The sequence below is a fragment of the Lissotriton helveticus genome, chromosome 4_1 (genome assembly GCF_964261635.1).
Source record: "Lissotriton helveticus chromosome 4_1, aLisHel1.1, whole genome shotgun sequence".
In the NCBI taxonomy this organism is placed as follows: Eukaryota; Metazoa; Chordata; class Amphibia; order Caudata; family Salamandridae; genus Lissotriton; species Lissotriton helveticus.
Genome location: NC_136063.1, coordinates 564,406,390 through 564,433,480, shown reverse-complemented (window position 1 = coordinate 564,433,480; position 27,091 = coordinate 564,406,390). Strand labels below are relative to the sequence as shown.

Genomic DNA, 27,091 nt, shown 5'->3' with positions numbered 1-27,091 from the left:
AGAGCGTGACAAGCATTACCCAACAAATGAGTCTCTTGTAAGAGCCCAGCATCAGGCTGGTTGCGCTTGATGAACTGAAGTACCATGGTGCGTTTAAGTTTATCCCCGAGCCCATTCACATTCCAACTTAGTATCTTGAGGCTTTTGTCCCATTTCTTAGCCATAGCCATCGTTCACACCCGGCGTGGACCTTTGAACCTCTGTCCACCAGATCTGCTGAGGACCTCTCATTTGTGACCAGACAAACATTTCCCCCCCTTCTCTAACTCCCAACAACTTCTCGCCCCCCGTCCCCCCTCCCTCCCCCGCCCCCACACATCCTCGCACCCCCGTCCCTTCCTAGCCCAACTGGACTCATGGATCCCCTTCAAAACAACCCCCCTCCCTGCTCCCTGCTCTGTGGGTTCAAAACTACCCACTTTAGCAGAGCGCCTTTCGCCCAACCCCGACCCAGGAGTGAGGAACCTCCCCTCCTGAGGAAACTCTGTTAGGGAGAACGTGTGCTGGCCCCGACTCCGGCCGCCGTGCCTCTACTGCCCCCAGACTAGAAAGTCCCTTCAGTTATGGAGCACCACCAACTAACAGCGAAGTCCCAGAGTTATTTGGCAAAATAGTGACCTTCCCCACTTTAACTCAAATGTCGTAAACATCACAAATGCAGTATACGTTACAGTTCAGCAGGGTACTGTCCGCAATTAAGTCCTCAGCGTGCAGCCGCATCTCGGCCTGAATCCCATCGGGGACTAGCCGATCTGGAGCACCATGATTGCTGGCTTCGTGTGTCCCCTTCTGATTTGTCCGCAGCTGACCCGGGGGAAGGGCCCCGAACCTATCGCCATGTGCCCTGATCCTGCTGCTCCTGGGCCGCCGGCGCCGCCGTGTCAAGCCATTCTTGGACCGCATCCGGAGTGGTGAAGAAGAGTGACTTGCCTCCCACGATGATCTTTAGCTTGGCTGGGAAGAACATCATGTATTTTATGCCCCGGTCCCGTAGCGCCGCCTTCACCCCCAAGAATGAGCGCCGCTCCATCTGGACCTGTAGGGTGAAGTCAGGAAAGAAACGGATGGTGGCCCCCTCGTACTGCAGGACGCCCTGTTGCCTTGCTACCTGGAGGATAGCATCACGGTCCCTGTAGTTCAATATTTTGGCAATTATCGTTCTGGGAGCCGCCCCCGGCTTGGGATAAGGGACCGGTGCGCGGTGGGCCCGTTCAACCGTGAAAACCTTTGACAGACGTTGAGGCTTCAAATGTTGGAGGATCAGATCTTCAAGAAACAGTTCTACACTTGGCCCTTCCGTTCTCCCCGGCACACCTACCACGCGAATGTTACTTCTGCGGGTCCGCCCTTCCTGATCCTCGAGGCGGAGGGCCATTTGGCGATGTTGGTGCACTAGCTCATTGATCCGACCTTCCAGCCGTTTTTCAGAGGTCTGCAACGCTTTGATGTCTGTCTCATTTGATTTCGATCTATCCGTGGTCTTACTCAGGTCTGTGCGAAGCAGGTTTACCTCAATGGAGATTTTGTCCATTTTGGTTTCGAGGTTGGTACCTAGTGTTTGAATCGCGGCCATTATTGACGTTAGGGATGGTTCCACTTGGCCCGCTTGGTCCCCACCAGCCGCTCCCGTTGGTCCCTGGCCCAGCGGCACTGCGTACTTATCCAGTTTGTTCGTCTGGGTGGACGCACCTCCCTTTGGCCTCATGGTGAAAAGGCGGTACCCCCGCGGCCCAGCCGTCAGGGCCGCTTGAGCGATGGACGGCTGTGGGGGGCTCTGGCGTTTCCGCCCCTTAGTTTGTGTGGTGGGTGTCGTCCTGAGGCTGGGGGGACCCCAACTCGACTACTCGGATCAAACTGGCGATGGTAAGTTCACCACCTCTGGCCCCAGATTGCTGACCCCGGCCAAGGGCGTCTTCTCCCGGTCCCCACAGGTCCAATCAAGCCGCCCACGGGTCCAGTGCGCCACCACTTCGAAGGATGTACTGCCAGGGATCTAGCTCCATGCCTCTGCACCTACACTTGGACGATGATCACTGGCCTTCACACTGCCTCCAGGCCTCCTCACCTCTTCTGGTGCCAATCCTCGTGTAGGGCCCAGCCACCCTCTGCCTCGCGCTGCTGGGGGACACGTCCCCTCGGGGCTTCCCCGCAGGACCTGTTCGATGTCGCACCGTTCTGCCGGTCCGTCACCTCTGCCGCTGCGGGTCCACAGTCGCCCCGCCTCTGAGTCTGGAGCCCTCTCCCCGCTCAGGGGTGCTTGCGGGGGCCTCGCGCCGCTCACCAGGCACTCCCTTCTCTCCGTGCCCCTAGGCCCATCTCCCACTTGGGCTGCACACTGGCGCAAACAGGATGTGTTTTGGTGCTTCCGGGGGGGCCTCCGTGCCCCCCCTCCTTGCGCCGCAGTTCTCAGGCCTCACCGGGTGCTTGAAAGATGGCGCGGCCCGGGCGCCGCGTCCACAGGCCTCTTTACAGGCCGGCGGCCCTCTTTTGGCCTTCGTGGTGTGAGTAGGACCCAAGCCGGGGCCTCGAAGTGCAGCTCCACCCGGCCCGGGGGCTCCAGGCACCGCAGCTCTCAGGCCTCACCGGGTGCTTGAAAGATGGCGCGGCCCGGGCGCCGCGTCCACAGTCCTTTTTACAGGCCGGCGGCCCTCTTCCGGCCCTCGTGGCGTGAGTAGGCCCCGAGTGCAGCTTCACCCGGACCGGGGGCTCCAGGCAGACAGCTCCAGGTCAGCCGCGGCTGGAAAAACGGCCACGGCTGGAAAAACGGCCACGAATCGGCCGCGCTGGGTCGCGGAGCTTCGGTTCTCGCTCCGTTCGCTGGTACTACCTAGTAGGGGGTCAGGGCGCTGTAGAGGTGCCCTGGCCAGGATTTTGAGCGGATATGGATGGGGGCAGCCTCGGTACCGGCGGAGCTCGGGTCACAGGCGGCCATCTTCACTGGTGCCTGGCCACGCCCCCTGAGTAAAAAGTTTTAAACTAAATTTCTAGAAGTGATTGCAATATGTATAGTGACCCTAAGATTGATGTTTAAGATTGCTTGCTCTTTTGCCTAAATGTCAGCTAGCCTGTTGTAATATGTAACAGGTGATTCTTCAGTTAGTTACAAACCTTGAATGTATAATAGAACACGACAGGGACTAGTTTTTTAAAAAGTTTTTCAAGTTCAGTTTCAGGCAACTGTTCTTCATCCATTCGGCGATGGCCTTCATTCCCTCGTGGAAGTTGGTTTTGGCGGTGGTGGGGTATTTGGTGAGGGAGAGGATCAGCTGGGTGTCGTCGGCATATGAGATGATGCTGAGGTTGTGCGATCGGACGATGTTGGCGAGCGGTGTCATGTAGACATTGAAGAGGGTCGGGCTGAGGGATGAACCTTGGGGTACACCGCAGGTGATCCTGGTGGCTTCGGATCGGAATGGAGGGAGGCGGACTCTCTGGGTTCTGTTGGTGGGGAAGGAGGTGATCCTGTGTTGTGGAGGCGTGTGCGTAGGGTGTGGTGGCAGACGGTGTCGAAGGCGGCCGAGTGGTCTAGGAGGATGAGGGCTGCAGTTTCGCCATTGTCCAGCACGTTCCTGATGTCGTTGGTGGCTGCGATGAGGGCGGTTTCGGTGATGTGGTTGCTGCGGAATCCGGACTGGTATGAGTCCAGGGTGTTGTTCTCTTTGAGGAAACGGGTCAGTTGTCTGTTGATGGTCTTCTTGATGACTTTTTTCGGGAGCAGGGAGATGAGCCGGAAGTTCTTGAGGTCCTTTGGGTCTGCCTTGGGTTTCTTGAGTAGGGCATTGATCTCTGCGTGTTTCCAGCTTTCCGGTGGCGGTCTCGAATGAGCTGTTGAAGATCTTTCTGAGTTGAAGATGTGGTGGGGGCAGGGGTCATACGGTGAGCCGGAGTGAATAGTGTTCATGATTTTGATGGTGTATTCATCGTTGACGTGGTTCCAGGAGACTAGGAGGTTGGTGTGGCTGGGGGGTGGTGAGTCTAAGGTGTCGGCGGCAGTCGGGGGTCTGAGTGTTGAAGCTGTCGTGGATGTCTATGATCTTGCGGTGGAAGAAGGTAGCTAGAGAGTTGCAGAGGTCTTAGGCAGGATGTCCTTGGAGCTGGAGCTGGGGTTCTTTCACGATGTTGAAGAGCTCTTTGCTGTTGTGTGTGTTGTTGTCGATGCATTCCTTGAAGGAGGTCCTTTTGGTGGTTCAAATGAGTTGGTGGTGCCGGCAGCTGGTGTTCTTGAGGGCTGCGTCATTGTCCGGTGTTTGCTCATGGCGCCATTTCTTCTTGAGTTTTCTGCAGGTTTGCTTGGATGCCTGGAGGTCGGTGGTGAACCAGATGGCCTTTCTGTGGTTGCATCTGCTTGTGGGTTTCTTGTATGGGGCGAGTGTGTTGGTGCAGTCGTGGATCCATTGCCGGAGGTTGCGGGCGGCTGTGTCGATGTGGTCGGTTGGTGGATCTCGGGCAAGGGTGGAGATTAGCTGGTCTTCGGTGAACTTGTTCCAGCTGCGGTGGGGGATTAATTGCGGGTGGTTGTGTGCGGTGTTTTTCTCGAAGGAGAAGTGGATGCAGCGGTGGTCGGTCCAGTGGAGTTTGGTGGTGTGGCTGAAGGTGACATGGCTGCTGGCGGAAAAAATGGGGTCAAGCGTGTGTCTGGCGGAGTGGGTGGGTGTCACGACGAGCTGTTTGAGACCGAGGTTGGCTAGGTTGTCTAGCAGTGTGGTGGAGTTGCTGTCGTTGGAGTTCTCAAGGTGGAAGTTCGGGTCTCCGAGTGGGATGTCGTCTGTGGAGGCCAAAGCGTGCGTGCTGACGATGTCTGTGATGGAGTCGCTGAACTGTGGCCGGGGTCCGGGGGGTCTGTAGACGAGGGTTCCTCTGAGGGTGGTGTTGGGATCAACGTGGATCTGGAAGTGCAGGTGTTCGGCGGTGCTAAGGGTGTCTTCGGTGTTGGTCGAGATTCTGAGGGTATTTCTGTGGACAATGGCAATTCCTCCTCCCGGTCTGTTTGTGCGGTCCCTGGGGGTGATCTTGTAGCGCTCCGGGATGGCTATGGTGACGTTAGGTGCCGATGAGGGGTTAATCCAGGTCTCCATCAGGAAAGCGACGTCCGAGGAGGATGAGTCGAGCAAGTCCTAGAGTTCGACGGCGTGCCTGTAGACAGAGCGGGTGTTGAGCAGAACTTCTCCCGTTTAGGAGAAAGATCAAAACCTGGCTGTTTCCCAAGTAACCTACTGCTCTGTCACGTCTCGCCTGATACTTGTTCGCCCTTTGAGCCAGTCAGCACCAGGATGCCTGCAATGTGACAGTGCGCTTTATAAGTTAAATAAATAAATAAAATAAATTGAGCAGTATGCATCTGAGATGGTTGTGGCCTGGCCTGGTGGGAGGGGTGGGGCGTGCTGGTGTGCGCTGGTTGGTGAAGCTACAGTTTCGGCATGTGAAGGGTCCATGGGTGCACTTTGGGGTTGCCTAGAAACAGGTGGCCGATCGGCCGGCGTTGAGTGCGTGGGGGAGGTTGCGTCGTAACGGCGTCTGGTTTTGTGTTGCTTGCGGGGGCCAGGGGGTCTGGCGCTGGGTGCGGTCCAGGCGTGGCCGGGCACAGACGGGCTAGCCTTAGGCACGCCAGTTGTGCGACCGCGCCGTGGCTGCCATTAAGTAGGGGAGGGATGGCAGCTGGGAGGCGGGGAGCGATCGGACATGGACGGGGTGGGGCCGCAGGGGCAGCAGCGGCTGGAAACTACTTGAAGGTGCAACGAAGCTACAACGTAGCTTAGCGGCAATTGAGAACGGGCAGTCGTTTTTGGCGGACTGACAGGTTGTCATTGGGGGTAGTTTTGCCAACCTTTACATGTCAGAATTTCAGTTTTTGATGCATTCAGTTTTTTGTGGTTTGTTATCTAGTTTTCCGTTTTGCATAGGCAGTTACCTAACTTTGAAGCTTAAGAAATATTCGTTTTTTTCAGTTATTGCATTGTATGGGTATCATAAACATAGTTATGGCTTGTGAGGTGAAACAACTTGATAAGTTTTGGGATAGGACTGGTGTACCTGTTGAAGAGCAGTCGGTAGATGATTGAGCATTGAGGTACTCCTGTCTTAGGGCATGATTATGAGTTTCCGATGGACCGTCATATCGACGGTGGCAGTGGTGCACCGGCGGTCCGACCACCGTATTATCAATTTGGCGGTCATACCGCCATAGGACCGCTGCTACCGCCAGGGATCCGTAATTCCTGCGGTCTTGCAACAGTCAGAGGCCACAGTAGGCTGGCGTTGCAGCTGTAGCACCCCCAATGATAATATGAGTTTCTTCACTGCCCTTCTTTTTATGGTTGTGAGCCCCCCATGAAAAGGGTGGCGGTGAGGAAACTAAGAGGGCACTACAGGGCCCCCTAGTGCCTCGGTTCACAGAAGTGCATTGAGGGAGGGCACATGGTGTGCCCCCCTGTTTTTCTGCAACTCCAGTTCCTGCACGCCATGGAATTTACGGTTCATGCTGTGTGGAATGTGCTGTGGTGGTCCCGCGGCGCTGCCTTTCTAAGGCTCTCCCATGAGCCTTTGAAAGGTAGAGCCTTGGGCCAGCCACCGCAGGACCACCCACCCAGATCATGGAGGGCGGCAGAGGTGGAGTTTGGCGGTGCCGTGCCGCCTCCGCTCCCACTCCCCCGAACTCATAAAAAGGCCCTTTGTGTATTGTAGTGTAGAAACGAAATGCAGAACTAAGATAGTACTTGATTTATCCTTCAGGAATGAAAAGATTGAGTCGAGGTTGCTTTCTCTACTGTTAATATACTTTAGTGAAGGAATGGTAGTTCCTCTGTCCTATTCCGATCTACAGTTGACCTCAGGTCATCCTAGATGGAGATCAGGGCAGCTTTAGCACCTCTCCCTTTGCAAAAGCTGTTTGTTGATCAGAGAGTAGCATGTTTTCTTAGAGAAAGATGGAGATCTTGGAGAAAGATACTTGTTCTTTTAGTTTTAAGAGGAACGGTCGCTTGAGACCACCCTGTAATTTATTTGGTCTTCTAGGTTCAGTTATGTTTTCTTAACAAGTGGTCATGTGTAGGATATCTTGAGTTTGCTGCATATGTGTTTGTAGTTAATGATTTGTTGATTAAGTACATTGTCAATATTGAAACTAAAGTTGACTGTAGGACAGGCTTGAAGGTTTGTTGGGGGCATTGTTCTGACTGTGAGCCAGCTATCCCACTAGTCTTCATCATGTCTTTTAGAAATTCCAGAACAGAGAGTTGCTTGTCAGAATTTAGTGTTGGGGGTCTTTGTCATTGTGGTGATTCCTTTATACCTGGCTTCCACTTGTGCACTAGTTGTTTTGTTTTAATAGATTGAAATGTTATCTTTTTCCTTTGATGAAGTGATCTGCCATTAGGTTACAAAAACTTGTGTTTGAGGCGTAGTTGCGAAGGTGCATTCTGGATTGTGGAATTCGGATTTTGTTTTTGACTAATAGCCTGATTTAGATCTTGGCGGACGGGTTACTCCGTCAGAACGGTGACGGATATCCCGTCTGCCAAAATATCAATCCCATTATATCCTATGCGATTGCTATTTCGGCAGATAGGATGTTTGTCACCATTGCGATGGAGTAAACCACATGCTGTGATCTAAATCAGGCCATTAGCATTTGAAATCAAGTCTGAGTAGTAAGAGCTTTTTGTTTTTTTGATGGTGGATTTAAAGATCCTATTGTATCTTTGCAGGCATGTTTTATTTAGTTGTTTTGGATTCGTATCCTTGTCCTTGAGGCACAGTTGTCTTTATTTTGTTGCCATCCGTGTGTCCTCTGTTTATGTTTTGCTTGTGTGGAAGTTTTGTGGTGAATATTTTAGTTGAAAACTTCCACACAAGCACAACATAAACAGAGGTTTGGAAAATGGGAATACTTACTACTAAATAGGAGGGGAATTGGGAAGAGTAAAGAGAGGTTAAAGGACGCCCATGGAGGGTTTTAGGGAGGGAAGATTACCCAGCCACAAAAAAGAAAGCCCATTTCTACTCACCAACTGCACTTCTAAATTAAATACAGCCAAAAAGAAACCCAGATGATAGTAAATTACTCCAGCTCATTATTGACGGAAGTCCAGCATCATAGTTGGCCAACTACAGGGACTTAAATGTAAACCCATAGTAATGTTAAATTAAAATAATTTAAATAGTTAAAAATATAAATATAAACTAATGTTAAAACTTATAAAAATTAGTGCATCCCTGTTACATATACTTTGTACTGCGATGCTTTGCTGTGCTTTCTTTTGGCTCAATAAAAAAACATTTAAAACTAAAAATTAGGGCATATTTTTTATTTAATTATAACATCCATCACTATTTTGCATTTAATTTATGTAACAATAAGTTGTATTAAATAAACATAAATTACTTTTCATTAGTTCTGTTAATCACTTTTAATAACTATTAATGCATATTGAAAGACATTTAATATTTTTACTTTAGGTGGTAATTTAAATGTAATTTAAGATATTTTAAATAATTACATTTTTAATCCAAAATGTAGTTAATAGTACTGTAGCATTTTATTCATTACTTGTACATTAAATAATATTGAATTCATTTAAATTAATATTTAATATAATAAGTATTTAAATAAGTTGTTCCAAGTTGAATAACGTTTTTATTTTTCCATATACTCTTTCATAGGAAGACTTTGCAGTTAGGAGATCTCCAGATGGTGAAGTATAGGGAAAAGTTCCACCTAAAGTAAAAAATATATATTATGCATTAATAATTATTAAAAGTTATATATAGAAGTATTTAAATGAATGTACATATATTTAATAAAAATGATTGTTACGCTACTTTTTAAATGTAAAAAGGATTAGTAAAATATTTTGTACTGAAATAAAATATATGTACAATGCTTACATATTTTTTAACTTTAAATTACATTTATATTTTTAAATATTTAAATTAATTTAACTTGACATTATTTCCTATCGGGTTTACATTAAATCCCTGTCTCCATTATTTTCTATGGAAGGTCTAGCAGTACCAGGGGTTGGCCATATGTGGTGCTAATTTACTATTGTTTCTTTAGTGGTAACTTACACTTGGAAATTTTGGCATCGCCCAGGTTTTTAGGGGGTGGAGACATGTAAGTCTACACTTTTGAGACACTATGCATTCAGATTTTGTAAATAGCTTAAAGAAGTAATGTTACTTAAAAATATGAGTAAATTACATGAGTAAATTACTCACAAGTGAAAATTACCTTTCTGAAAAGCCCCGTGTGTCCAGAGTAAGTAGCCTTTGATCGTATGATCTAATTATGATTGTTGTTGTTGAGACATTTTTGACTGATCAAACCAAATGTTCATGTCACAGAGGACTCAAAGGTTAGGGAATTGGATGAATGTGTCTGATATAGCATATAGGAGAGCCTCTGTAAAGGTTCTGTTACCTAGTGGTGGTCTGTATTGTAACTGGAATGTGTGGTAGAATGTCCGAGCAGGATTGCATCTTATTAGTATTGGTTTAAAGCTTAATAATTACATGGATTCAGTTTTTTTAGTTGCAGTTAACTCTTTGAATATCATTGCTATGTCTCTCCAGCTTTACTTCGGTTGTTTTATATATGTCTTCAATATCTCAGTGCGATTGCCGGATGGAGTTCTAGATGTATGTCATATCCCAGTCATATTTTCATAATGGAAAATAAGTCTGGTTGTGAGTCAGTTACTAAGTCAAAGATCTGTTTTCTATTCTTGAGCATTACACTGTAGGCAGCTTAGGTGAGGGATGATGGGGTTTAGGAAAGAAAGGAAGGTGGTTGAGACATGTTTAGAGTTTGGTGCAGTTATGAAGTGAGTTATCGAGAGATATGAAGTGTGTGAAGTGGGTTGGAGTGAGTGATTTGCTTATGAGTTGAGGTTGTAGAGGCAAGGGTATTGATGCAATCTGTGCTTGAATGACTTTACTGCTCAAAGAGATTTAATAGAGGTATAGAGTGGTTTTTTTGGTCTGGTCATTACCAGTCAGTCAGTCATGATAGCTTTATTTCGATAAAAACATAACTTTAAAGTTGTAAAAGAAGAATAAAAAGCTATACAGTTAAAAACATAGTACTTTCTAATAAATAATAGATATATCCAAATCATTTGACTGAGAAAATACATCAACGGTCTGATAATAGGTATTAAAAACATCATCTCAATCATAAAAAAGGTTCAATGTGCAAAAAACAGGAAACACATGTCAGGAGAATTATTTAGGGGTTGGCGTTCAGGGTTCTTGATCTAATGCTCCATACCCATCTCAGGAATTTGGCCAGACCACAAGCATAGAGATCCCGGGCATCAGTTCTTAAAATGCGCAGTGCATCAGAGTGGCTGCGGGTGCCCAACTCCCTACAGAGTGGTCTGAGCCAACGCTCCCTTGGCGCTTTGTAGGCTGAACAGGCTGGAAAGAACATGTTTTATGGCATTATTTCTGTTTTTGCAGGAGTTTGCATTTTATTTCTGAAAAACACACTTAAATTCCTAGTCCACTGAAGAACATTCTGGGCAACGAATGATTGATAAGGCTGAGGTTAATGGTAAAAGGGTAAAAGGGTTGCTCCATGCTAAGCGTATGCACTCAACTGCAGTGAGAATAAATTGTTTAGTACAGTGAAATGTATATAGTGGCAAGAAATATTAGTCTGCCACCTAATGTCACAATAGATCACAGTTGTAACTCCATCTTCTAAATATCATATATAGTGTTAAGGAATGTTTTTCTATACCCTTAAGCTTACACATTTCAGTGATTCTATGTTTTCAAATTAGGAGTGCTTTGAACGATGAAGCACAGGAGAGTGCTTAATATGCTAGGGATATTTCAGTTCATTTGCCTCTATCTTCATAGTTATAATTTGGACCTAGATAGTATGAACTTCGGAGATGTTAACTGGTTAGAGAGCCATTAAATAGTATGGAATTTCAAGTATTTGTACAATAGATGGGATCATTTAATTTTATTTTTAAAATAGTGCAGTAGGGCAGCAATCATAACTATATGGGGAGGCACAATATGTTCTTTCAGTGGGTCAGATTTCAAAGTTTGCAGAGAAGAAGACACTGTGCGGGATATGATTGTGGAAGGATTATTTAAAGGCAATAGCAAAAATGACAGGGGCTCATGCCTGTCAGTGAAATTGTAAGAATATATTCAAAGCTATGTAATGGGTGTGTTTATTCTATTTTGTATAGGTATTTCCATATTGTGAAAGATGGCTTCAAAGCAGTAATGCTCCCCCAGAACAGTGAAAAAAATCCTCCATCTGAAATTCATAAAGCAGCTGTATACGCATTTGCAGATCTGAGTATGCTCCGGCTATTTGAGACCTTCTTGGAGAGTATTCCGCAGCTGATTCTTCAGATCTATTTGTTGATGGAATATGAGGATATTAGCCTTATTCAGTGTGAGTATCTTTATCGGTTGTTATTGTAATGGTGGAAATCAAACTATTTATGTCTTCTAACATGTAACAAAATTCAGGATATATTAACTCTATAAAATATGAAATTCTGGTTTTACTAACCCTATAAAAAAGGACAACTTTCAAAATTTCCTCAACAGCATGTCAAAACGTTGATCTAATACTGTACACATATATTGACAGTATAGGCATAATATAGCACTGTAAACAATATCATATACATAGGTGTATAATGTCATTAAATTCTACTGTCTGTATGTAGAAATGGCACTGAGAAAGCAATACATTCCTAAACCACAAGATTTATACCTGTACTGAGTCTCCCTATTAATTCTTTTCCACAGTAATATGTGAGTGAACGGGCGTAATCTTTTCACTGTTTATGGAGTTGTGGAATTTATCTAAAGTAAACAAAAAGAGAGCTACAAGTGTTTCCTTTAATGCTAATCTGACCTGATGTTACATTTGTTCAAAATCAGCATAGAGAACAGTACCAAGAGCTCACCTCAAATGCTTGGCTTCAAATGGAGGGAAGATTTTATTTACACATTCTCTATCAGCGGGCTGCATGGGAGGACAGATGCTGTGTTTCCTCAGCACGCTGGAACTTCTGCTGCTTCTTTGCATGCCTGACTTAGAGGGGTTTCCTGTGAGTCATATGGCGTACTAAGGGCAGCAGCAGGACTTCAGAACTTTGTGCCAAGCAGCATGTCATACTTGGGGTTCTCCAAATGTGAACGACCACCGTAATCTCAGTCATTTAATTGCAGGTTATGTCAGTATCCAAATCCAAGATATTGCAGAGTTTCGTCCTGTGATAACAGCTCCTGTTTGAAGCGTATATAATGGAGGCCTGATGAGCAGATGATGCATCATAACACTTTTCATTCCCTGAGATTTTTGTCACAATCTTTGCTTTGTGCTAATTTTTGTCCCTGATCTTTCCTTCAAGTGGACTGGATTGTGTTTTCTTCTGGAGATTCTATTGGTATGACTTTTCTCTTTTCTTCTTCCTTATGTCTAGAAGTGCGGTGCATTTCTGTTTAATTTAGCACTACTTTAATCATCAATCAAGGTTTACGATTACCAAATGCAGTTTTTTCCACTTTGTCAGATTGAGTACAGTCCTTGATACCTGCAGTACTTGAGCGTGGTTGATAAATTCCGAAATAGTTATACTCATGAAGAAATATATATTAACAATGAAGATGCAATTTGCAAAAAAAAGGAAATTGACATTTTTGGAAAAATCACTTGTATTTTAGGTCTCGACTAGACAGCACATGCACTATCTAGAAAAGACATGTTGTATATACTTTGTGGACTTCAGCCCGCCCATAAGCTTCCCATTTGCTGACTCCATCATCGCTCTCATATTCTTACTCCCCATTTGTCCATGGCATGCATTTGTCATGCCTCTTCCTGTGTTTAGCCCTCCTCAAGAGCATGGACCAATTACGCTATCTCTCCACTGCTTCCTTTTTAAGATCTGTTTCAAGAATTACTTTTGTCTTTGTTTAAGAGCGCTTAACACGAGTTCTTGTGTTTTCACTCACTGCTCCAAACATCTCTGTAAACAGACCTGTAAATTTTGTTCTTATCTCGTCACATTTACTGTGCATTTAAAGAAAGAGATCAAATGCCAGACGCTGTTTTCTGAGGGTGCTTGTTTAGTCATTTTACACATGATTGGTGTACGTCAACACTGGCATCGGATTCCATGGGTGCCCGTGATTGACTTTCAAAACACGTTGCTAAATCTCACTTCTATCACTTTCATTTAAAGATTTTGGGGCCGATTATGATGGCGGACGGACCTGAGTCCGTCCGCCACCATAGAGTAGGAGGGACCATCCGCAGGGGCAGCGGCGGTCCCTCCGTGCAAATTAGGATGTGACCGCCACCCTGGCGGTCACATCCTGTATTTTTAACATTGCGGCGGGTGCTGCTTGAAGCAGCACCCGCCGCAATGTTAAAAATGTAAGTTGTGCATTTGCATGCACAAAGCGGCAGGCACCGTGCGGTGCATGCTGATTTGTTCACGCAAATGCAGGGGGGTACCATAGGTACCCCCATGTGCATCCTCTACCCCCCCTTCACCCAGGGGGCCCACAACGGGCCCCCGAAGTGAAGGTCCGTATGCTTTTCCACGGCAGAAAAGCCGCTGCGGAAAAGCATACATCTTACACCATGCTAATATGGCTGGCGATGTCTGATAGACACCGCCAGCCATGTTAAAGCTTTTCCACCGCGGTCCGAAGGCGACTGCGGCGGAAAAGCTGCGGACAGATTTCTAGGCTCCGCAGAGGATTTTCCGCATCCTCCGGACCGACGGTGGCATCCGCTGGCCCGGAGGATGCGGAATATCCTCCATCATAATCTGCCCCTTAATTTGGGTGCGTGTTTACAAACAAAATCAGGGGATGCAAAGCCTCTGTTTAACCGCATGTTGGAAAAGTAATTCACACGCATTCATAATTAAACATAATGTTGCCCCGGCAAATCAAAGTTAAATATCTTTAACATATTGCATTTATTTTTTATTTTGATTTGCTAGTGCAACATTACTTTTAATTCTGAGTGCATCTGATTTAATTGCAAAACGTGGTTATTCGATGGCTGTTAATCGCATGATTTTCTTTTTAAATACATAGATGCAGTGATTGTGTGTTTTGGGCGCAATTACAATTAAAAATGTTTCACCAGCAACTCAGGGTACAAATAAATGCAATGATTTGCCAATGCCACATTACTTTTAATTCTGATTTACTTTAAAAATACCTGCTTAATAAAGGCTTTACATCGGTTTCACATTGAAGGTTTCAGACATGTACTCACAAAAAGCCTCTATGAAGTAAACAGAAGTGCAAGTTTATATTTACATCTCCCCTTCATGTATTATTTTATCATGGCTGTGCGCATGATTTTCACTTGTCACATCCATCAGATAAAAGGCTGACCATCGCAAGGAAACAATAGTGACTATGTTATGTTTGACAGCATACATTTCCTTATATACCTTTCAGGTGATGGAACAAGAAATATATAGTAGAAACAAACAAACTCTGTAGGAACATATTCATTGTTCCATGCATGAAGGGAGACCACAATAACAAAAAACATTTGCCTACATTATGCCAAGTAACTTAAATAACATTTTTATTATTATTTGTTATTACATGATGCCATTGTAAGTGGTGAACTGCTGTGGAGATGTCGCTTCTCTATGTCGTTGGCCCAAGAGTTGTAAATTAAAACACCCTTTACTTCCTTCTACATTAAAGATTCATCTTTAGACAGGTGTAAGATTTGTCAGATTTTCAAGAGAAGCAATTTACATTATTAATAAAGTTATCGAGAATATAGATTTCAAAATAATATTCCTGTATTCCATCCTTAATGAGGTTCATGTGAAATTTAACAGTGGGCACATATTTGCTATGTTGTTGGTCCCCAACCATTAAACTACCAATTATGAAAGAAATACACTTCAGTTTGTGGTATTCAATGGAAGGATGTAGCTGGGCATACTTCCAAACGTGTTAGGAGAGTGTGTGCTACAAGGGGTACAGGCAGTTTGCAAATGCATACCCTGAATGACATATCTTACTTAGCTTGACAACTCACATCATTTTAGCTAAATGATTTTGCAATCACAAACTCTGTAATTTTCAAAATCACTGCGTTTATGGCCACCCAATTTCACTTTGAAAGTAAAAACCATTTAGTCAGAAGAGTTTTTCCAAGTTGTTAAATGGTTTTTGCAACCCACACTGAATCCCAAATTGGAAAGGGCATAAAAGGGGCATTTCTTCCTGAGTTCAAAAATACAACTTTTACATAGCTTATATAAGTGTACACTCACTGTGATGGTTCTTCTAGTTGAGAGCACAAACTTAATTTCGAGGGCAGCACAGTGCTGTACATCAAACCAAAGAGGAACAGCAGGAACATTATTCAAATTTATAAAATGCTAGGCACATATCACGAATGGTCATGTTCTGTTTTACTGTACTGAATAAGCTTATGCTTTTTAAGGCAGCTATTTTATCCATCTCATTAAAAAAATAAGCTTTTGTATGATGGTGTTCACAGCCTATAAAATATACTGCTTTGTAAATTCTAGTACTTAGAATAAATAAATCAGTGATAGGCTAACAAGCATTGCGTGATATGGCTTTTCTGTTGACAGGAGTAGTATTACCAGAAGTGACAAACAAAACAGTCATAGAAATGCCCAAAGGTGGATCGCCGACTTTTCTAGAAACTCAATATTACTGTAGGCCTCGCTACATAAGTAAGCCCCGGCCTGCGTCAGGAGTGTGCCTGCCTTTGAAAGCAAACAATCGTTTTATACCTGACCCGCAGAGAGATTTTTCTAAAAGCCTCCAATGCAATTCTCTATAAACAATAAATGGTTTTGCTGAGGTTGCAAAATCACTTGCAAAGCACACTCCAGTACCCTCTGTCTGGTGCCCCTGGCAGTAGAGGGTAAAACTGACGCTTGTCCAGGTTTACAAACACTGCCCAGCAATCACACCTAAGGGCGCTACACAGCTCTCCAGCGCACCACAGACCAAACTGGGAATGTACCACAGCTCTCCAGAGCACCACAACCCACACTAGGGATTGCAACTACACCTCTCCAGGGCACCACAGACCACACGGGAGGCTGCACAACAGCTCTCAAGGACATCACACCGCACACTAGAGACTAGAGACTGCACTACTGCTATCAAAACAAAAATATAAGAGCAGATACTGAGACGGTTTGTTACAGACACCGTCAGCCATAAGAAAACGTCTCTGGCTCGAGGCTTCTAGAACACACCACTGCCTTTGATGGATCTGTGGGAAGTTTTCTGGAGACCGTGTATACTACATAATGCTGACGACCATCACGCCACCACGCTCCCAAAGAAAGTAGCGTTGGTGTGGCATGGGCCACTAGGTCCACAGCATTTTATTGACAGTGAGTGTTACTAATTAGTACATAACTTCTTACCTTTTGTGGAGAGCCGGGCGGCCGCGAAACACACTGTAGGCCTTTAGCCTTATTAACGGAGTATTAGGCCAGCCTGGCTGCTGTCTGCCATTGGGAGGGAGGGGTGGGGGGGGGGAAGCAGACCACAAACTGCTTCTTTGTGTGAAAAAGGCCGCTTTATTGAAACAGGTGCACATTAACAATTATAAACCCTCGGCCAAACGCCTTACAAAACTACGCCTCACTAAATAACAGTTCCTCAACCCCCATCCCCCTCCCCCACCCCTAACACGTCATTGGCCCCATCCCCACCCATACATTACAAAAATACATAATACCAACAATGCAAATAATTATATAATCATTTAAACTTTAACAAATCCCCAGAAACCAATATCCAAAAACTCCCCGGCTTGTACCTCAACCAATGTTTTTCCCCCAACCACATAAATCACTCCAACAGCTTATCCTGCCCAAATCACCCTGACCATGACCCAACCTAACAAACAAACCACAAAATCCTGCCAATCCTGGCAAAAACACCATTGACCCCCGCCACCCAGAAAGTGAGGGATCCCCTGACGGTACGGGATGTGCCGCGCCAGGCTCCACCCTCCCTTCTCCTCGGCGCCACTGGGCTGCAACCGCCCTACCGAGTCCGCTGCTCCGCGAAACTCCCTAACCTGTGGAGAAAAAATTCAGACTGATGTGCCAGGCCCCTGAAGAATGACTGCCTCCCTCCTATCCTGACCACCACTACGTGGCACACCTGCCCACGCACTCCTGGCCGACTCCAAGTGGCCAAAACCTGCAACCTCTGGCCTGCGCGACATCGCCAACGGAGGAGGAGAGACCTCAACGTCACCTGCACTACTCCAATCTAACATTGCTTGAACCATAGAGGACGCCGGGCACAACCTCTGACCTATTTGTACCTCAGTGCCCTCTGTGCCACACCCTTGGACCGAGAACGCCCCACCTGCAGCCTTATGTGATTGAGTGTGACACCCTAACACCTCCACATGTGTTGCCGCAGCTTCCTTCAAACCCTCTGACCATGCCCGGAAAGGTGTCTAAACCCTCCCAAGATCTGGTCTCACCACCCCTCTGCCGTATCTCAGCTTGCCCCCCCACGTACCTATGAGACACACTCGAGTCACCACAAACCTGACCCCCCAAATCCCCAGCCCAGGAGTGGGGCGGACGCAAATTCTCAGTATAAACCGCCACCTGAGGGGAACTACCCCTTCCCCCTACTTGTGCCCAGTCCCCCTCCCCCACCGACCCACTATGTTCCAAAACAACCTCCCCCCCTGGGGAGTCTTGAGGGGAAAAAGGAGGGGGCTATAAGGGGGGCCACCTCCATTGCGCTATCAAATCCCGCTAATTGTGGATGTGTGCTCACCCCCCCCAGAAGAACCAGGACGGAAAGCAGGAAGAGGGGGGACAGTAAAAGTAACCCCAACCCCACCCGGTACTGAACCCAGCAAATGCCCCTGATTATCATGAGAAAGAAAGGAGGGGCCAACCGGGCCTTGCCTTTCCCCCTCCTGTGCGCCAGACAACAAATGCACCGAGGTGGGAGAGCAAACGTCGTGCTCTCCCCCAACCGGCACTCGCTCCACAAATTGCACCACGGCACTGCATACTCAGAAGCAGAACGCTTCTTCAAGCCCTTCCGCCCAGCTCTCTTTCCCCGTTGAGCGAGGGCCGATGCAGCCCGCTCCAGAACCGCCGGAGCAAAGGGGAGCTCCACCGGCCAACAAAGTCCCACTAACCTCCGGTTGCGGTGGAAGCCCGGCACCCACCTCCCGAACCTCAGCCGGACGAATTTTTGACACCGAGGCCGCCTTGGAAGAACGCGGGCGGCCTCTTTCACTCACCGCCTCAAATTTCGGACGCTTCGGCGGCATGCACGCACCCACAACTGCCGCGACACCTGCCGAGGCCTGACGCTGAGGCCGAGAAGGCTCCGCCGCATCACCAATGACGAGGTCCCACCGACCCGCTTCGCTGAGGAGCCGGATGGCTTCGAGAATGCGGTAATCCTCCTCCGCCATCGAATTAACTATGAACTAAGTACTAACAAACTCTAACTGACTAGAATTTACTGACAAAAAACCTATAGCCCCGGCCACCAGGTCACCGAACACTAAAATGGTGGCCGGGGGAGGAGTCAAGGGGCCCTTATAGAAAGAAAATTGGGCGCTACTAGGAAGCAGCCCAAAATCCAAAAATCGCCCAATGGCCCGCTAACCCAACCCCCCCGCCCCTCCCAAAATGCCCAGGGGGGGGGACCTCCTTGAGGTCGGCAGCCCTCCCCCAAACCCCCTGTCCTCAAGGTCCTTGTGAGGTCGGGCTGGCCTGGCACTCAGACAGTTCAATGTTTAACCGTTGTACCGACGATGACTCAGGTGTTGGGGTGCGGCCGTGCTGGTATGCTGGGGCGTGGCAATGCAATCTGAGAAAATCTGCGCATGCTGCCGCACAGCCCCAACCCCCACAGAACCAAAATCACGTCCAAATCCGGCCCGCCTACTGGGCCAGCAAAACACTGAACTAAGGGCCGCGGCTGCCATCAACATGCTAGTCTTAAACATATCAGATTGAGATTCATTCATACGAATCTCCTCTTGGCTCAGCCAGGGAAGGCTCAGTCTCACAGCCGTGCCTGCAACACACTTCATCGGTCTAGGACTAACTGACTCAGGAGAAGGATGAGAAGTTTAACACAGCTCTCTGCGAAAAGTCGAATCGTGAGGTAAATCCAATATATCAATGAATGAGGCACCACAATGCTGGTAGACCCGGCCCTGATAATCATGTGCCGGTGCAAAGCACCGGAAATATCAGGCACAAATTAAGCACTGCAAATAATTGCAGTAGGTGCAGAAATCCCTGTAATAGGTGCAATCATCCACTGAGCTTTCTATTTGGGATTAGAATCTTAACCTAATGAGCAAACACACTTGGACTACGGAAATGCTCTCCTATTAGGTCTGAACCAAAAGCAGTTGCACCAGCTTCAATGCATTCAAAATGCTGCCGCCCGCATGGTACTGGGTCTTCCCAGAAGTACATCTTCCAAAGCGGCACTGTCCAAACTGCATTGGCTCCCTGTTAGGGAGAGAATCAGATTTAAAAGCCTTTGCTACGCCCATAAGATTGCCCACAACAAAGGACCTACCTATCTAAGAAATCTTCTTACTATCCATCGTCCGACCAGAGATCTTAGATCCTCGGGAATGACACAATTCAAACTTCCCCGTATCTACAGAGCGAAAATAGGTGGCCGTTCCTTTCGCTACCTTGGAGTAAAATACTGGAATGCCCTCCCTGTTCATTTGAGAATGGAATCTTCAGAAACTCTTTTTAGAGCCAAACTAAAAACTCACCTCTTTCCCTAATAATATTTTCTGCTCCTTTCCGTCCTTTTTCCGCTGTGAGTTTTGTTGGCAGTCAGCGCGGGGATACACAGTTGTGCAGCCATGCGCTTTATAAATGTTTTATTATTATTATTATTATTATTAAACACATATCTCTTCGATGGGTGTATTTAGCTACCTTTTCTGACAGGGATTAGAGGCTGTGACCTTCACTCTAGACATATATCTCTACAGTTAATAAATTATTCCACTGAATTCTCACACAAAGATTGGAACCAGTGTAATGCAGATTACACACAGAATTTTGCAACAGGGGTATTGTGTTCATCTGGTGTTTCACTTATATTTTCATCTGTAACATAAAGCACCTTCCTGTCATAGCCCTAGAGCTGGAGGTTAGCCCTTATTACTTTGATTGCACCATGACCCCAAACTTAACATTACACTTTGCAACAACTTGCTGAACAACGTAATTGGTTTAGTAAGTCAAAGGTTTGACCTCAGTGTTGGATAGGGGTCTTCCAGTAGGAATGGTGTACAGCAACCTGTATCTGTCATGTACAGGGTTATATTAACTGTCCTGGGCTCAGACTGCATTCCCTACTGCTTTGATCCATCAGACTCTGAGTCTTATGTTGTTGTCTGACCACTAGTGTTGTGTGCACCATGCATCTCAGCGCAACAGCCAATGCACAGGCTGCACTACAGCTCTGGTATTTGGATTCTGCTCTGCTGCTGCTTCGCTTCCTTCTCTGTGAAAACCGTGGCACCCCAAGCAGGCGCATTAGGCTTCTTTGACTGTGGCTCCCCCCACTGCAAGTTGAGTCACTGCAGCTGTTCTGGGGGCTGCACACAACTCTACTCTAAACATGCAAGAGTAAGACAGGAACCAGCAACATGTGCGTGACCACTCTCAACAGTGGACTTAAGTTACTCACTTAAGACCGTATTGCCCCTGCTTGAGTAATGTGAGCAGACTATCTGACTCACCTAACAGCACTGGTCAGGAGGTATGTTTGGGTTTCTTTATCTGTAAAAGGAATAGGACACGTTACAACGCCAACATTTACAACGCATGCTTTTACAACATGGTTTTTACATCGCAACATCCATTACAACGCATGATTTTACAATGCATACCATTACAACGCATACCATTACAGTGCAAAATACTTTTGGGGTAACAGTGGGGTAAGTTTTAGACAGTGTAGGGGTACAATTACCATTCCCACTCCAGTGAGTGTAACAGTAGAGTAAGTGTTGGATAGTTTAGGGGTTAAATTACTTTTCCCACTCCAGTGAGTGCAACATTAGGGTAAGTGTTGAATAGTGTAGGGGAAAAAATAATTATTCCCATGTACCACGAAACCCATACCCACCCTAAAACTAAAAAGAAATCCATTACTTACCTTATAATGTGTTGAAATGGCATGCATTGTAATGGTATGTATTGTAATGACGAGTGTAGTGACATGCTTTGTAATGCCTGTGTTGTAATGGCATGCGATGTAAATGCAGTTGTTTTGTAACACCCGCATTGTAAAGGTAGTGTGTTGTAATTACAATGTTGTAATGGTTGTTTCCCCTATAAAAGGAGTTCTTTGAATAAAAGTGTCCGTACTGGACATACACTTTGGTTGAATTTCCATATTCTTATAAGTTTCAGATCTAACAAAATTAAATCAAGGGTGTCACAGAGTTTATCTGCTTTTCACTTAAGAGGTAGGCGAAGGCACTTTTACTCTTCCTGGTCATATGTCTTCTAAATGCTGCAACACTCAATCTTAACTGTGGTGGTTGAGCTATGACTCTTACTTATGGATATCTCAACAGAAGCTCTCTGAGTTTAAACGGCTGCAACTAAATTGTTGCCTTCTCTGAGTGCACCATAAGCGATAACTGCCAAAAATGCACTTACGGTTGGTTAATTTAAAACAGACCAACTATGCCTCTCTAGCTGGTAACCAGTCAAATTAAACAAGCATTGGAAAATCCAATTGACTTGGTGCTATTTGAGGTGGTGTACTGTAAGGGCTATGTGTTTGATGTAAGAAAATATGCTGTATATAGCAATGTAATTTACAGGAGCCACAAAATCCTTGCTGCTGAATGCACTGCACAACAAGGAAAAGAAGTGGACTTGCGAGGTGGACAGGGTAAGGTCAAAGAAAAAGTGCAGGTCTTTGTTTATTGCAATAGGTATAGAAAAAAAACTCATGGACCAAGTGATCTTCTGTCATGACAGTCTCCAAATCCATGAGCAACATAGAATTGGTAAAGTCAAGAGAGGCAACATGTAGATAGGTGTTGTAAGATGTGCTTCACCATCATTGGAATGAAAGCACTGATTGAAGTAACAGGGCCATAAAGAGGCCAACACGTTGTGGTAAACATTGTTTATAACGATCGCTCACCAACAAGAGTAATCAGACTACCTTCACCATCAATAGTGATCAAACATTCAAATAGTACTAACTCTAGACCTGAACATATGCATCAAAACACTTAAAATACATCCAAAATAAGCCTTTATCCCCAAACATGACAGCAGCGACTAAGCAAGGAACATTCTTAACCCGAAATAGGAGGTGTCCTGTCACGACTGGCTCACTGGGTGACCCTGATTAATCAGTAGGTGGAAGTGCAAAAACTATATTTCACCACCTAAATCAGTAAGGTTGGCAAGTAATATACAAATATTCAGTTCTTCTTGGAGCAGACGGTGTTATGTGGTACTCCGTTCTAGTGAGTAAATACAATCTAACCCATCCATTTGACAAAGAATATGCAGTACCGAATCAAAAGGTCCAATCATGACACCATGATCAAACAGATCACAAAATATAAGCTTTTTGAGTGTACAAAGTTGACATGGTCCAACATGAGAAAAGAAGACATATAGCAGTAGCAGTTCAACATAATGTTCTCACCATTGTTGCCTCATACTAAATCCATATGCTAGATCATGGAGGCATGAGATCTGAGTCATTGTTGAAAGCTACCATTTATTCATTAATTTCACATTGAGGGTTGACCAAAGAGTGACATAGAAGATCTTCTCCTACAGCCATTTTCTCTGTATTGACCTATTTCTTCATGTATGGAACCATAGTCCTTGTAACAGCATTGCCCTGCTCTTCAATGTTATAGCAAGATGATGCTTCGCCGGTGTCAGCCCCAATGCAAAAAATCTGAGTTCGGTCATTTGGCAAAATACCACACTAAAACGTTAAATAAAATGTCATGTAGCATGACATCTAAAAAAAGCAGAAATCTTTTTCATCAGGGCTTATATCTTTGCATGATGAAGAATTGGGGGAAAGTCTATCTTACCTTGAAAATAAATATTAAAATATTTTTATGTTAAATATGAATATAAATTAATTTTATATTTTTACTTTAAATGTAAAACAAAATAAAAAATGCTACAGCATTGTTCAAATAATTCTGAATTTAAAGTTATTTAATGGAAATATGTTAAAAAATTAAATTAAAAATATTTTCCTGAAGTTTAAATTAAAAAATAAATTCTCACCTAAAGACAATTTTTTTAAGGTGCATTAATAATTATTAAGAGTAATTTATCGAAATAATTAAAATTAATGTCATTATGGTTTTGTAAGATTTGTTGGTAAATTATTTGTAAAATTCAAAATAGGTCACTTAAATATTGTCTAATGAAATATTAAATATGCTCTATCTTTATATATGTTTTAACATTCATTTATATTAATATATATTTTAACTATTTTATTTAGTTAATTTAACATGAATTCCTATGGAGTTTTATTTTAATTCCCTACCTCTGTTATTTTCTATTCAAAAGGTGTTGCGGTACCAGGGGTTGGCCATGTGTAGTACTGGACCAACTATTGTATTATTTTCTAGCAACAACTTACACCTGGAGTTTGTGAATACAGAAAAGTGGTAAACCGTCCCAAAATTGTAAACATACTCAAAACAGTAAGTTGCCTTTTTGAATCTGGCTCTTCAGGTTTTTATTTTTATTTGCATTCTTCTATTTTTATTCATACGTCACTGTTTACAAAAAATAAGGTAAAATAACAAGATTAAATTTTTTGGCTGGCAAGTGCTGCAACTAGTGCCTTAAAGCTGTAATCCCAAACCCACCAATTCAATTCAATTCAATTCAAATTTATTTTTTGATTACTAAAAACCATAACAAAATGTTAAAACCATATAGTTCATGCGTACACAGACAAAGTTTAAAAAAGAGGACCCAAGGTAATGCAAAAACAGTGCGGTAATCTTGCTGTAAAATGAGTTATGGTTAAAAAATGTCTGAATATTGAGGTTGTTTGCCTATATAGTTCGTGGTTTTAAGTAACAAAACAGTCACAGAGTAGTTTTAAGAAAGTCTAAAAAAGAGACGAATGAAAGTGACAAATAGTTTCAAAAGCTGAAAACAATGTTCTGGTGGTCCACGCTGGATGAGCCGGAGACCGCTAACATTTTATTGTGAAGAGGTGGCGCGACCAACCGGCTGAAGATTTGATGCCTTATCTTTCCCCAGCGATTTAGCTGCCCTGATGACAAATTTGGTGAATGGAATGTTCAGCTTTGTATTTTCTGGGTTCATAGCAGCTATTATATTTGAGGTCAGAGATAACAGCCCAGGCGTGTTTCCTTCTAGATAATTTTGCCCAGTCAGAATGAAAAGACCAAAGCTGGACACTTTGCTTGAGTACGATCTTCAATGCCTGTTGTGATGGATTTGTTCCCCAATATTTCGTAACTTCGAGTAGATGTAGGGAGTGGGCCAGGTGCTGCAGATATTTATGACTAGATGTGCTGGTCGATATTTCATTCCAAAATTTGGCCTCCAGACTGCCACCCTGGAAGTTGCACAGTCTGTTGCAGAGCTTAACAAACGCGCCTGCCTCGACGTCCTTATGATCTAGCAGGCTGAGTTTTAGTCTAACTTTGTGCTGGGGATGAAAACATACCAAACAAAACAGATAGCCAGTCAGGTTTACTTTTTTATCATTTGATCACACCCAGCCTATAAGTACTGAGCGATGGACGTTTTATTTATGTTTTTTATATTCTTGTACTTTTTTTTTTGTATGTCATCAAAAGAACAGTTATCAAACAATAAAGAATGCATTCAGAAAACAATGTGAGCAGTATATACAAGTGTTCAATATGTACACCATCAATACTAAGTTTCAAAAACACCAAATATACATTACAACAAATAAATTAATACAATGCCTAGAAACAATTTTTGAAATCGGCACCAGTCCTTCAACTTAAATACCAGAAGACAGGCGGACAACAGAGTTCATAGATACTGCCTGCCTGTCTTACTGAGCCAGTAATTAGATATTTTGAGGATTGCACAGCTAGGTATAGGAAGCTTGGTGTTATTTTTGTCCGTAGTTGCACCCTTCTTCTTTATCCCTGGCTCGGGGTCAACGCGTTTCGAACCACAGAGAGATTGGGGTTCTCCTCAGGACACGTACTGAATGGAGCCGTAACTGGATGTAGCACTCATGGTCAATTTGGATGGGAGCGGAAGCCTCACAGGAAACAGAATTTCTGCCTGGATGTAGCACTCATGGTCAATTTGAATGGGAGCGGAAGCCTCACAGTGGACAGAATTTCTGGTCTTCAGGCGGAGTGTTGTGTAAAATGGTGAGGTGGCGGCCGTTCAGTCCGACGAATCTTTTTTGCACTACTCTATTCAGTTTAAGTCGTTCTGTAATCACACCACTCCGCGTCTACTCCTCCGGAGTTTGGCGTTTGACCATGAGTGCTACATCCAGGCAGAAATTCTGTTTCCTGTGAGGTTTCCGCTCCCATCCAAATTGACCATAAGTGCTACATCCAGATACGGCTCCATCCAGTCCGGGAGAACCCCCAATCTCTCTGTGGTTCGAAACACGTTGACCCCGAGCCAGGGATAAAGAAGAAGGGTGCAACTAGGGACATAAATAATACCAAGCTTCCTATCCCTAGCTGTGCAATCCTCAAAATATCTAATCACTGGCTCAGTAAGACAGGCAGGCAGTATCTATGAACTCTGTTGTCCGCCTGTCTTCTGGTATTTAAGTTGAAGGACTGGTGCCTATTTCAAAAATTGTTTCTAGGCATTGTATTAATTTAGTTGTTGTAATGTATAATTGGTGTTTTTGAAACTTAGTATTGATGGTGTACATATTGAACACTGGTATATACTGCGCACATTGTTTTCTGAATGCATTCTTTATTGTTTGATAACTGTTCTTTTGATGACATACAAAAAAGAAATAAAAAAGTACAAGAATTTAAAAAACATAAATAAAACGTCGATCGCTCAGTACTTATAGGCAGGGTGTGATCAAATGATAAAAAAGTAAACCTGACTGGCTATCTGTTTTGTTTGGTACATTTGAGTGGTCCAAGCCGGTCAGAGATAGGACCCAAACCTCCTTTGTTGCCCGGGGATGAAAACATAGGCAGGCGCCATGCTCATTTAAAGATTCTGGTGGTTGATTTGTTTAATAGGATACTTGTTGCGCCCATCACAATCTTGTGTCTATATGATAGAGATAGGGTGATCTTAGCCTTCAGCACCTTGAGCAGTGGAGTTAGTTTTGGCCCAAGTAGATGTTTTGAAAGTTTTGCTGAGGCGACCTCAAGTGACAGTGCTTTAGCCTTAACGGCGTATTTTTACTTAGTAAAGGAACCTCTGGAGTCAAGGAAGATTCCCAGGTATTTATAGTGTGGCACTGTGTCGATGCTTTTATTGTTGAAGAACTACCCACATTTCTGCTGCTTCTGTTTGCCGAAATGAATTATTTTTGTTTTTGACAGATTCAGTTCGAGAGCATTGTCAAGTGTATTGGGGAGAAGTTTGTCAAGTAGCCTCTTCAGGCCTACCTTTGTGTGGCTCAGTAACACGAGGTCGTCAGCGTAAAAAAGGTTGCTGATGCGGGTTCCATCTAGTTGAGTCGGGTGGGAATTAATCTCGTCAAGTGTGGAGGATAGGTCAGAGAGGAACAGATTAAAAACAAGGTGTGCCAACATGCAGCCTTGTTTAACACCGCTTCCTGTTTGGATTTTTTTTGAGACATGAGAGCTGTCTCCCAACTTTATTCTTATCCAGGTTCGTGTATGGAGTTGTAATATGGATTTTAAGAGAGCTGGGGGTATGCCCCAGCTCTCTAATTTTTGCCATAGACGGCCGCGCGGAACCCGGTCAAAACCCGCCTTGAAGTCGATGAAGCAGCAGTATAGTTGGATACGACGGACGTCTGCCTTGTCCATCAAAAGGGTTAG

At 44.7% G+C, this 27,091-nt stretch overlaps 1 protein-coding gene across 2 annotated transcripts in view; it reads left to right on the top strand.

Moving 5' to 3' along the window:
• The window catches only part of XKR9 (XK related 9), a 335,451-nt gene that overhangs the window by 198,530 nt on the left and 109,830 nt on the right, over window positions 1–27,091 (top strand). For both annotated transcript variants that reach the window (XM_078687158.1, XM_078687159.1), the window contains exon 3: window positions 11,208–11,419. In XM_078687158.1, the coding sequence (XP_078543284.1) occupies window positions 11,208–11,419 (212 nt within the window). The remainder of the gene's footprint in view (window positions 1–11,207; window positions 11,420–27,091) is intronic.